This window comes from Triturus cristatus, chromosome 8, assembly GCF_964204655.1.
Source record: "Triturus cristatus chromosome 8, aTriCri1.1, whole genome shotgun sequence".
Lineage (NCBI taxonomy): Eukaryota > Metazoa > Chordata > Amphibia > Caudata > Salamandridae > Triturus > Triturus cristatus.
Genome location: NC_140591.1, coordinates 1,552,119,031 through 1,552,132,119, shown reverse-complemented (window position 1 = coordinate 1,552,132,119; position 13,089 = coordinate 1,552,119,031). Strand labels below are relative to the sequence as shown.

Sequence of the window (13,089 nt, the reverse complement as noted above, 5' to 3'; positions counted from 1 at the left end):
CAGAGATGAATAGCCACTTATTGTTCAATGTTCCTTGACCCTGCTGAATCCAGTATGCTAGGAACAAGTGGAGAATCCTCAGGATACTTTAGTTAATATAGGATTGCCCTATTCCCATTTGTGTGCTGAGCCCAGTTTGACCTTTATTGAAAAGTCTAATATAAGTAGATTTGTATTCCTCTCTTCTCTGAATATGATGAAACATGTACAGAATACTGTAGTATTTGCCTTTTGAGTGCACAGCAATCAAACCACACCAAAATAATTTCTAGTTGTGACATTATTCTTCTCTTTCTTTACAGACGAGCTGAGGTGACGTTGGATGGTGTTTGGCCTATGGATAAAACAACTCGATCCTTGATTAAGACTCCAGAACGTCTAGCAGAGATGAACTATGAAAACAGATTGGAAGCAGCATCTCGCAAGCAGGGTGCTCATTTCAAGGACTATCGGCCGGAGACTGGGTCTTGGGTGTTCAAGGTAATGCCAGCACTGTAGCCGGCTTACCTGTTTGTATCTGGTTGTTTCTTCCACAAGAGTATACACCAGTAAAGCTTTTATATTTTACCATGAATAAAAAATAACGTGTATATATTTTAATTAAGTCATGTCTCTGTTATCTTGTATGTGAGCCGACCCCATTCCAGAGCCTTCAGGCCCTGCCAAATAACATACTAAATAGTTTTGTAAATATAATGTATTCCCCTTACATTCTGTGGTTTGATGATTCTTTTGCTTGTGCATGTGTAACATGCTGTATATCTCACTTGTTGAAGGTGGCAGTAAGGAACATTCCAGTGAAGAAACTTTAGTTAATTTGATAAGTGAGATGAATTGCATTAAGTTCTTTGTCTGATACAGACTTTTAACTGAAGGTTCCTCACCTGAGAATATTCACCTCGCATCAGACTGGATCCAGAAACCTTTGAAGCTCTACCTTTGCGCCCTGAGAAAGTTGTGACATGTGGATCTGCGTCTGCACCGGATGTAACTTACACAGGCCTTTAAATGCACCTTCTAGGCACGCTGACACCCGTTCCTTTCTGTCCATGCCAACCGATGCGGATCCGAAGCTACTCTTGTTCTCTAGCACTATTTATTTCATCAACTTTTTGAAAATGTTTGTGTGCAAGGGACATGTCCCCAAATAAATCCTCCGTATTTAAGCCCGGTGGCGAATGTCACAGACAGATGTGGATCCAGTCTGATGCAAGGTGAATATTCTTTTTTCCCCACCTGGTCTGTCTGGGGTCATCCCACAACCTGCGGGGACTATGCCCAGATGCACCTGGAGGCGATCCGGAAACAAAAGACAAAGTTGTTTGTTGCCCAGCACAAGGGAGGGACTAGTTGTTTAATGTTTCGGGGACAGCCAATCCTGATCTTGTTCTGGCGAGCTGTGCCAAGGGATGAGGTTGCACTCCAGTAAGGCCAAGAAGATGAAGAAGCAATTTTAATGGGGCTGAAAGCCTCAATATAGGGTGAAGGGTCACCCCGCTCCAGGACCCACTCCTGAAGCAATTCTCCTGGACCAGTATTGGCCTCGCCTCCAAGACAGCCTGCATTTTCCAGGGCACCTCCTGCTCAACTACGTGGGTTTTAGGAGGCCATAATGGGCTTGTTTGTTCAACAGACTCATCTATAGCACCTTCAGGTTGAGTTACCTCCCAACTGAGACTCCTCTTGCGGGTTCACCCTCTGCGCCAATTGGACATTCTGTATCAATTCTTGAATCTGTGCCGAGCCCAGTACCAATGATGCTACCAGCACCATCCCACACGCTGAGACAGGACATTTCCAAGCAGACTTTACCAGTACTGGTAGACCAACCAATGTGTCTGTTCGGCACCCTGCCTACCCCTTCTGGCATCTAGCACAATGCCACTTCTCTTCTGGGCTGAGGTGGCCATCTGGGAGAAGTGGATATGAGGGGCTTTTGCTTTCCGACGAAGGCTCAGCTTGACATCAACACAAGAGATCTGCTTGGTGTTGAATGCCTTCCTGCCTTCTATTAAACGGAGGCTGGTTCAGTTCTTCAGACATTACCACACCATCCATGTAGTACTGCAGCAAGCAGGATGGAGTGGGGTTATGGACCCTGTGCCATGAGGCCCTGCACCTTTGGACGTGGCCTGAGTACAAGGGGTTTTTCATGGTGGCGCAGCACCTGATGGTTTCCTAGAATACCAGGCCAGACTGACCCAGCTGTCTATGCCTAGCAAATAACAAAGGGAGACAACACTCTTGAGGTGGTGTATGGTCTCTTCTGCAAATGGCGAACCTTGGCTCAATCTCTTCACCACTGCTAAACATGTGCAATGTCTGCTCTTTTGCCTATTGGTGTTTCCGAGGTGCCTCTAACTCAGACCCATTACGCATAGAATTAAACTCAGGACTCCTGTACGCCTTCGCCCCCCCCCCCCGATAACACTTCTGTCCCGAGTTCCGAAGATCATCAAGAAAGACTGGTCCCAAGTCATCTTGATTTGCTGACCTGGGCAAGGAGAGCTTGGTATCCCGAACTCCTGAGCTTCTGTCCTCTTATCAGGCTACCCCTTCAGGTGGACCTCCTGTCGCAGCAGCAGGGTAGAGTTTTGCACCTGAACGTGCACATGCTCTGATACATGCTTGGAGAATGAGCAGTCACAGTTGAGCACTTTGGAGCTTCCTCTGGAGAATGCGGAGTTCAATCTCGAAGCTAGGCGTTACACTCCCAAACCTGTATACGCCTGCCATTGGGGCAAGTTTGTGACTTGGTGTGACCACGGTAATCAATCCACTTCATGCCAAGTTGTCCGAGGTTTTGTGGTTTCTGTTACCTTAGTCCAGCAAGGCCTTGCTTTGGACACCGTTCAAGGTTCTATGTCAGATGTCATGACCTTTCTACAGTTGCCAGAGCAGCCTTCTCTGTTAAATCACCATTTGTGATGTTTCTTAAGGGGCTTCAACATTTGTTTTCCCCTTCACCATTCGTTATGCTACAGTGAGATTTAAATTTTGTTCTAAGCTTCCTCATATGTTCTCCATTTCGGCCTATGCATAGCTGTCTTCTTAGATTGCTCACCCGTAAGGCATTATTCTTGGTAGCTATATGGGCCTAGAAGGTGAGTGATCTTCAGACTCTTTGTGAACCCTCCGTACACTGCCATCTATCTGGATATGTTGGTCCTTTGGACTTATCCCTCCTTTTATTGGTCTTGGTTAGACAGCGCTTATGCGGTCTCAGAGATATGTTGCCTTCAATATCTGGGCTTCAGCCCGCCCACAGGCTTACCATTTGCTCACGCCATTGTCAGTCTCATACACTTTGTCCATGGCATGCATGCATCGTGCCTCTTCCTGTGTTTAGCCCTCCCCCAGAGCATGGACCAAGTACTTGTGTCCATCCAGTGCTACCGTTTTAGGAACTACTATTTTATTTGTGTTTCTGCATCCTGCATGAGTGATTGTTTAATCACTCCGTTCTTTGACTCCTTAATGCAGGGTAACACTACACCGGTCAGGAAATCAAACAGGGACTCGAAACAACGGCAAGGTAGTCGCCATCTTGGGATGGGTTTTTTCTTACTTCAATACATGGCACACAGTACGCAAAGGTGTGAAAATGTGTTTAAACTCTTTGCTTCATACAGTTACTTCCTAAAGTATAACCAAAGTTTACCACACATGCAAAATGTACCATTGCTGAAAACAAAAAAAATTATCAAATCAACAAAAGTCTGGAAGGCAGCCTAGTTGAAACAAGTCTATCTCTTAGTTGTAGTCCGGTCGACAGTACTCTACAGCAGAGTTGGAGGTCTTTCAATTCTTCGTTTGATATCAATCTCCACTGAAGAATCCTAAGCAGCTGCGCTGTGGTGTTAAGGAATGTGAAGTGTTGCTGGCACAGGCAGTCTAGTAAAATCTTGTTTTTTCAATGGGTGCTCGGTTGTCCTTTTCAGATCTCGCCTAACACGTTTGGTGTAGAAGAAAGTCGCCTCTGTAGCATACCAAAAACTTACACCGGTCTTAAAGCCCTCAAGTTGCTTGCCATTGGTTTGCCTTATTGTCACTCATATGCTTGCTTCTTACTCGATTGCATACAGAGATGAGGGTTTGGGGATGGTGGCTTAAGTGGTAACCTTATTTTTGAAGCTCTTCACAGCCGCTTTCTACTGCATTTTGCCCATTTGGTCTTTAAGGACTTTTTGGTTCGAACCAGTTCACGGATACTCCCATTTCTGTGAGCTGGACTTTTAACCTACAAGGTCCCAATCTAGGAATCTGCACACTGGTCATACCAATTCGATTTTCACTCTGTCTGCGGGCATGGAAGAGTCGCAAAAGCAACTGACGTCCGCGGGCCTGGTTGGCGTCTGTATAGGCCTGCACAAGTCTCATCTGGCTTTGACACCGTGGATGTGGAGCTGCGGGCGCCACCTTCTAGCACACAAGGGTACTGCTTCAAAATTTTCAGGTTTCAGTTTGATGTCTGGGGAATATTGTGTGGTGAGAAAGCTGCGGTTAGATCGTCTTCCAGAAAAGGTGTTACGGAAGGTAAGTAAATTGGTTTTGCCCTCATAGGTTTGATTTCTTGAGGCGGAGCATACACTGCTGTTATTACAGGCTACATGAACTGTGGCAAGTGATTGAATGTTTTAGGAGCGCATCGATTGAAGTCCTACCTGTAGTTATAGTTGGTTTACTGGTAAACTTCACGCTGTTTTTAAAAAAAATTTTATTATTGAGCAAAGTGTTCCCCTAACTTTTCCAATTTTATGGCACTTTCCAAGTGATGTTTAGTCACTAACGGACTTCTGCTACTCCTGTCACCTCGCTGATGTGTAGGCTATTGGAATCACCCGATATGTATCCTCCAGGTTTCACTTTGCATAACTTAAAGGGTGATATGTAACTAGTATTCAGATTCTTTTGCTTCCATGTATTCAAGTCTGTAGATCCTTTTACTTCCATACTTTAAAGTCTGAAGTTTCTGTCTCCACTTTTTTCAAGTTATTCAGCCAGTGCATCTTAAAATCCATTGAGTTCAATGGCTTGCACCCCAGTGCTGAGTATCAGTTAATGTAAGTAGAAAAATATGTGGGTATATATGTATATACATATATAAAAGTGTGTATGTAACATATATTATTGGATTACAGCATTTATATAATGCTTACTGCCCCTATGTGGGGTGCTGAAGCGCTTGCCTACATGATTAGCGTGCTACAACATGTAATGTGTGGGGTTTGAAGGATGTTTTTGTTTAGATCCTATGTGGGAAGTGTTTGCTGTAGTGTGATGACCCTCGGTGTGGTTATTGTATTATGGGAAGCAGGGCATAGCAGTGTGTTGGATGATGAAGAGTAAGAGACGTGCAGCTTTATGGTTTTCAGTGTGCTGCTAGCTTTGAACAGCTCTGCAGGTCCTTTTTATTGGTATTTCATATGTTTTGCAGCGTGAATCTTTCTGGATTCACTATGCTGTGCATTATTCCGCGATCTTGTGGTTGGGTCCGGATTCGTAGTCTTTTCTTTGTTTTTTTTTTTTTTTTTTGTAGCCCAGGTGGGCGTCGACGTCCACCATTTGGTGCACCTCCCGTGACGTCGTCGTGCTTCCTGCGGAAGTCCCACCTTTGGGGCGCCATCTTCAGATTCTTTTTTCCGCCGTTGGGTCTGGATCGTCATCGGGAAGCTCCAGAAATTCACTCGGAGAAAGAAGGAAGAAAAGCGAGTTTCATCGATAGAATCGAGAGAAGACATCAGGAATAGAACAGATTTCATCAGGAGCGCGAAGAAAGAGGACCAGCGAACCTTTTTTCTTCGACAGCCTTGGAGAATGCACGCTCAGAGACCCTGAGCGAAATGGACAAGACGCCATTCAAGTTCTGCCCAAACTGCCACCACAAGTTCGCGCAGAAAGACCAGCATCCGGTCTGCAACCTCTGCCTACCGGTGGATCACCAGAGTATCGACTGCAACGCCTGCTCAGCCTTCGCGCCGAAGACACTCAGGGTGAGAGAGAGGCAGAGAAGAGCCAACGCCAACATGGATGGCAAAGGGAAACCCCCGACACTCTACGAGCTGGGCCTCGACACGGACGACGAGGACAACGTCGCCGAGACAGCCGAAAACTTCACGGTCGTAGAGACCGACAAGAAAAAAGAAGACGAGGTAAGAGAATCGTCGAGCGCAAATCAAAAAACACCTCAAACACGAGGGTGACTCGAGAAAAACTGAGTCAAGGTCCACGAAGGGAGCCCCGGCGCCGAAAACTTCGACGTCCAAAGGGGGAACTTCGGACAAAAGGCCCAGCGGATCCCTACAAAAGGACTCCCTGGTGCAGAAAGACGCCGAAAGGCAAGGGTCGTCGAAATCATCCCATGAAACTGGCCGATCGACGCAGAAAGAACGTTCGACGTCGACGCAAGTTTCATCGAAAAGACCCGCGGTCGACGCCGAAAGCATCTCCGAAATGGAGAAAAAGAAGAGGCGGCTCGAGGCCGAAATGGAGAACATCCTTCAAAGGAAGAAGGAGTTCGACGCCAGGATGAAGGAATTCAAGATTCCAACGGTTTCATCGGCGGACGTCGTCGAGGTCGAAGACGAGTTCGACGCCGAAGGGCTGACAAGGGATCTCGAGGAAGAAGAGGAGCCCTATTATGAGGAAGAAGCCGAGGAAGGAGACCAACAGTCGTTCTACGAATCGGCGGCATCTACCAGCAACGACGTCGAATGGCACGATCTCGACACCGAAAACCCGGAGGAGGCCGTGGACACGTACCCCTCGAGGCCTTCGCCACCCGACGACATCGGGGTGTACAATATGGTGGTGAAGAGCGCAGCAATGGCCTTCGGCGTCAAACTCGACGAGGAGAGGCCGAAAGCCGATTTTCTCGTCTCAACACTGCTCCCCATCCAGACCAGGAGTCAGTTCCTCCCCATGCTACAAAGCGTGATGAACCAGGGGAGAGAAGCCTTCAAGGAGCCTGCCACCTGCCGGTCGATCACGCCCAGGACAGAGAAGAAATATAAGCACTCCTCCCTGGACCCACCTTACATCAAGGGTAGCGTCACCGCAGACTCCATCATAGCCTCCACGGCCAGGAGAAGGGCCAACGTTCCAGCAACTTCGGGCCCACCTCCGGATAAAGAGAGCAGGAGGATCGACCTCAGAGGCAGAAAGGTCGAGAGGAACGCCGCAATGCACTGGCGCATGGCGAATTCGAATGCACTCCTCAATAGGCACCAATACCAACACTGGGATGAGATGGGGGAGCTAGTAAAGCACCTCCCCGAAGAATACCGCCAGAGAGCCTCTCACCTGGTGGATGAAGGCAAGAACATCGCCAACTCCTGTATAAAGACGGCGTTGGATGGGGCAGAGCCTTCAGCAAGACTCATGGCCATAGGGGTCACAGAGAGGAGGCATGCATGGCTAAGAATCTCGGGATTCAAACCGGAAGTGCAGAACAACATCCTTGGCACCCCCTTCAACGGAGAGACACTGTTCGGAGTAACGGTGGACGAAAAGCTCACCCAGCTCAAGAAGGAAAACGAGACAGCGAGGTCCATGGGGGCCCTACAGCTGAGGGGAATGAGACGAGGAAATCCCTCGAGGAGACCCTACGGTAGGGGTGGAAGCCAACAGGGGACGTCGCACCAGGCGTTCCAACAGGGTCAGCAGGGCGAAGGTCACGGACAAAGTCAGCAGAAGCAAAGCTGGCAATATCAACCTCGGGGCCAGTCCTTTCGCGGGAGAGGGAACGGACGTGGCCAAAGGAGGAGAGGGGGCGATCAGCCCTCCTCGAAGTGACTCAGCACGCAAGAAGACGCCTACCCTCATAAGGTCCCCAAGGGTGAGGCGCAAAAAAGTGTCATCAGGGGGAAGAGAAGATTCAAGAGCCTACGAGCATACGTCACCAGTAGGCGGAAGGCTGAGGTTCTACCTTCAGGAGTGGCGGCGTATAACCACAGACAAGTGGATACGGAACATCGTGCAGTACGGATACTGCGTAGACTTGGAGAAAAGACCTCCAAACAGGAAGCCGAAGGGAAGACAGAGATCGGCCCAAGAACTGGCAATACTCAGAGAGGAAACGCGGAAACTCCTACAAAAGGGAGCCATAGAGACAGTGCCGTTCAGGGAACGCAACAAAGGGGTCTACTCAAACTACTTCGTGGTTCCGAAGGTAGACGGAGACCTCAGACCCATACTGGACCTCCGTTACCTAAACAAGTTCATCAGAACGCAAAGGTTCAAAATTACTTCAATGCAGGAGGTACTGCCACAGATAAGAGAAGGGGACTTCATGGTCACCGTGGACCTCAAGGATGCCTACCTTCACATCCCAATAAACAGAAGGCACAAGGGCCTTCTAAGATTCAACATCGAACAGGAACACTACCAGTTCACAACCCTGGCCTTCGGATTAAAATCAGCGCCAAGGGTCTTTACAAAATGCCTGTCGGCGGTAGCGGCACACCTACGAAAGCAGGGAATACACGTATACCCCTACTTGGACGACTGGCTGGTCAAGGCAAACTCACGCGAGAAGTGCGAGAGGCACGCAAAACGCGTAACAGACACCCTCACAAATCTGGGATTTTCCATCCACTGGGGAAAATCATCGCTGGAACCGGAACAGGTAAAGATTTTCCTGGGGGCAAAGATCAACTCCCTCAACGGTACAGTAGTGCCCAGCGACAGGAGGACAGATGCTCTACTGAAGGAGACGCAGCTCTACCAGAAGGGGCGAGCTCTGACAGTGAGGGCGGTGAGCAAGATGATGGGGATGATGGCGTCCTGTATCCAGCTGGTGCCGAATGTACGCCTGCACATGAGACCATTCCAGGAATGGCTGCAACAGCAATGGTCACAAGCAAACGGAAGTTGGGAGGATCTAGTGGTTGTTACGCACGCAGTGCAGGAGGAGATAACTTGGTGGAACAGAGACAACATAACAACGGGGAGAAGCCTGACACCACCAAGCCCAACAATGACCATTACCACGGACGCATCGCAGAAGGGATGGGGAGCGCACATGGACAACCTCAGAGTGAGGGGTCTATGGGCTCCAGCAGACGCGGTCCGCCACATCAACTACCTCGAGTTGAAAACGATACTGTTAGCCCTGAAGGCATTCCAGAGGCACCTGTTCGGCCAGAGGGTGTTGGTACAGACAGACAACACCACGGCGATGTTCTACATCAACAAACAAGGGGGGACACAGTCGTTTCCCCTCTCATCCCTAGCTCAGGAGATTTGGAGATGGGCCATACCTCTCAAAATAGATCTACTGGCAATTCACCTACCAGGGAAGGACAATGTGGAGGCAGACTGGCTGAGCAGACAGACCTCAGCATCACACGAGTGGGAGCTCAATGGCCAGGAAACGGAGAAAATCTTCCAGAGATGGGGGACTCCCACAATAGACCTATTTGCAACACGCCACAATGCAAAATGCCAAAGCTTCGCATCCAGGCAACCAGATCAGCAATCCAAGGGAAATGCCCTATGGATAAGCTGGTGGAGGACATTTGCCTACGCCTTTCCACCGATACCCCTGTTGCACAGAGTGCTCGACAAGTGCAGAACCAGCAACATGACTCTGATCCTGGTGGCTCCACAGTGGGCGAGGCAGACCTGGTTCTCACAGATTCAAGAAATGGCGCAAGGCAATCCGTACAGGTTCGAGAGGAGAAAAGACCTGCTCTCAATGCAAAACGGGGAGGTCCTGCACCCAGAGCCAGAGACACTCAACCTAGCAGCATGGCTCCTGAAGACCTAGAGTTCGCACACCTAAGGTTACCTCAGAGCACTATGCGAGTGCTACGGGAGGCAAGGAAACCTACTACAAGAAAGTGCTACAGCGCAAAGTGGAAGAGATTCACGGTGTGGTGCAGGAAAAAGGGCCTGCAAAACAGAATGACAAGAGACTCAACTGTGCTGAGGTACCTCACACACCTTCTAAAGAGTAACCTCTGCTCGAGCTCCCTAAGGGTACACCTAGCAGCGATCGTTGCCTACACCAGAGGTGAGAAGGGTGGAAGCTTCTTCACCTCGCAGGTGGTGAAGAGATTCATGGAGGGAGCCAAAAGAATGGCACCCCCGAAAAGGTGGCCGCCGCCGGCATGGAACTTAAACGTGGTTCTGACGGAGCTCATGAAGGCGCCGTTTGAACCCATTCACAAGGCCACTCTACAAATGTTGACGATGAAAACTGCCTTTCTAGTGGCCATAACCTCACTACGCAGGGTGAGCGAGCTTCAAGCACTAACGCTACCGGAGCCCTACATTCAAATTCACAAAGACAGGGTAGTCCTGAGGACGGACCCACACTTCATGCCCAAGGTAGTGTCGGCGTTCCACATGAATCAGAGTATCCAGATACCGAGTTTCTTCCAAAACCCGACTACAAACGCAGAAAAGGCCCTGCACACCCTCGATGCCAGAAGAGCGGTGATGCACTACATTGAAAGAACCAAGGAACTCAGGAAGTCGAAGCAGCTGTTTGTGTCCTTTGCTACTAGCTTCATGGGTAGACCAGTGACCAAGGGCACCATCGCTAGGTGGATTGCCCTCACTATTCAATTCTGTCACAAACAGGCTGGACAGGAGCTAATGGAGGGGCCCCAAGCTCACTCCACAAGGAAGAAGGGGGCCACAGTTGCCTTCCTGGCAAACACGCCCATCCAAGACATTTGTCTCGCAGCAACTTGGGCATCTGTGCACACGTTCACAAAGCACTACTGCGTGGACATTCAAATGAATAAGGAAGCACAGGTCAGACAGAAGGTGCTACAACACATTTTCAACGACCAGCGATCATCTTCCACCCAGCCACCACAAAAATAGGAAAACCGCTACAAAATCTATGCACAGCATAGTGAATCCAGAAAGATTCACGCTGCAAAACGAAAAGTTTCTTACCTGTCGGTGTAGTTTTGCAGCTTGAAGATCTTTCTGGATTCACTAGCGAACCCACCCACCTCCGCCAGGAAGATGAGGCTGGAGGAAGAGGGGGTGAAATGGATAGGATCAAAGAAGTGGAAACGTACAGAAATATGGACAAAAGGATTAATCAATCGCCTAGGGTTAAAAAAAAAAAAAAAAAAAAGGGGAAAAAAGAACCCGAAGATGGCGCCCCAAAGGTGGGACTTCCGCAGGAAGCACGACGACGTCACGGGAGGTGCACCAAATGGTGGACGTCGACGCCCACCTGGGCTACAAAAAAAAAAAAAAAAACAAAGAAAAGACTACGAATCCGGACCCAACCACAAGATCGCGGAATAATGCACAGCATAGTGAATCCAGAAAGATCTTCAAGCTGCAAAACTACACCGACAGGTAAGAAACTTTTCGTTTTGTCAACTGCCACATGGTCCCCTGAAGAGTCTGCACCATATCAGACTGCTATAAGTGAGAGCAGCTCATATTGTATCTTCCTGCCCTAAAGACCAATGATTTGCTTGTTCAAATGGATAGTACTGCAATAATGCATTACATCAACAAGCAAGAAGGGATCAGACTGCTGTTGAACCACAAACTGTTTGAATATGGCACATAGCCAGAGACCTGCAACTCAGCTGTTCACCTTCCAGGGGTTTAGAATACGGAGATAGACTCACTTGTGATTATCCAAGAGAGTCACTAGAGTCATAAATGATGAAGTACTTTGCAAATTATTCGGCGCTTGAGGGTATCCACAGCTAAATCAGTTCACAAACGCACTTTTCACCTCCAGGTACTACCAACCAAGAACAAAGGGAAATGCTCTTTTGATCGACTGGTCAGATAAGCTTCTGCAAGCACTTCCCACAAATATTTCTGGTTCCATCAGTAATCATCAAACTTGCTTTCTCCATAGAGGCTAATGTTCATAGCATCTGAATGGCCACACAAGTAGTAGTTAATCGATCTTAATATTTCGGAGCAACGACAACTTTGGCTTCTGTTTAGACTGGATCGCCTTCCCAAGTTCAGCAGCCACATCCTACAACCCAACTTAATAGCCTTGTTTTTTGTGTCAAGTCTTCAGAACTGCTATGGTACAGGCACCTGATTCCTCCTGGGGACATGTATGGCTATTTTAAAATAAGCCACTCTTCCTATGCTTTCAAATGGAAGATATTTTGCATCAGGTGTATTGAAAACACATTTCTCCAACAAAGTGACAGGAGAATGTCGTACTCTTTAACTTTTCTATTTGCTAGAATAGATTTGCAGTTCTTTATTAAAGGTATGTCTTGCTGCAATGCCGGCATTATAAAGGTTTTCCACCAGTTAGACCACCTCATCTTTGGGAATTCAGTTTTTGTTTTTATCTAATGAGTTCTTCTTACAAAACTGTTCACAGGGTTCCCTTGCACGTACTTCGTGGAAGGCTACTTTTTTTTAATAGCTATAACTATGGCATGGAGGATTAGTGAAATTCAAGCCTCTTGCTACTATGAACCCTGCACAGTCTTAAAGTAGTCATTAGGACCCAGCCCGTTTTTTCCCCCCAAAGTAGTATCTGACTGTCACATTAAGACTAATTCAATGCCTACATTTTGTCAGGTGCAAATTGGCTCATAGTAGTTTCTTGGCAGAGATGTATTGGAAAGCCAGGTTTATAGCTCTTGGGGCTTTTTACTGTTAAAGTTGAAAAGACTGCATGTTCCGCAAGTGTATCCTCTACTGGCTATATGAAATAACAGTCCAGCCTTACAATTGCTTAAAATCAAGTATATTAATAGAACATGGTTAAGTAATATGAAGTTGGGGATTTTTTTATCTGTTTTTTGAGAATGTCATCTGTGTTGGAAGGTACAGCCTGACGTTTTAGGACTTTTGGTCCGGTCACTTAAAGATTTTTTTAGTTTGTGCTGTGGTTCATCCGTCTGATCGAACACCCATTTTTAGTTGGTTGGCTTTGAGGGAGGCCCTTGTGTGTGTTGGGCAGCATGTCTTATCCTTCAGTCAGGGACATTTCTGTTATTTACACTCTCGTATTCGGTTTCCCAATTCTGCCTTGAACAAGTTGTTGGTCTTCAGTCCCTAATTTGCTGTTTCTCAGTTTAGCGGTGGGGGATCAGCTTGTCCTCATAAGCTTTTGTTGTAGGTTTT

The 13,089-nt window shown here is 47.8% G+C and overlaps 1 protein-coding gene across 7 annotated transcripts in view; it reads left to right on the top strand.

Moving 5' to 3' along the window:
• The window catches only part of NUP98 (nucleoporin 98 and 96 precursor), a 791,668-nt gene that overhangs the window by 367,550 nt on the left and 411,029 nt on the right, over positions 1–13,089 (top strand). For all 7 annotated transcript variants that reach the window (XM_085623457.1, XM_085623456.1, XM_085623459.1 and 4 more), the window contains one exon: positions 303–480. In XM_085623457.1, coding sequence (XP_085479583.1) covers positions 303–480 — 178 coding nt within the window. The remainder of the gene's footprint in view (positions 1–302; positions 481–13,089) is intronic.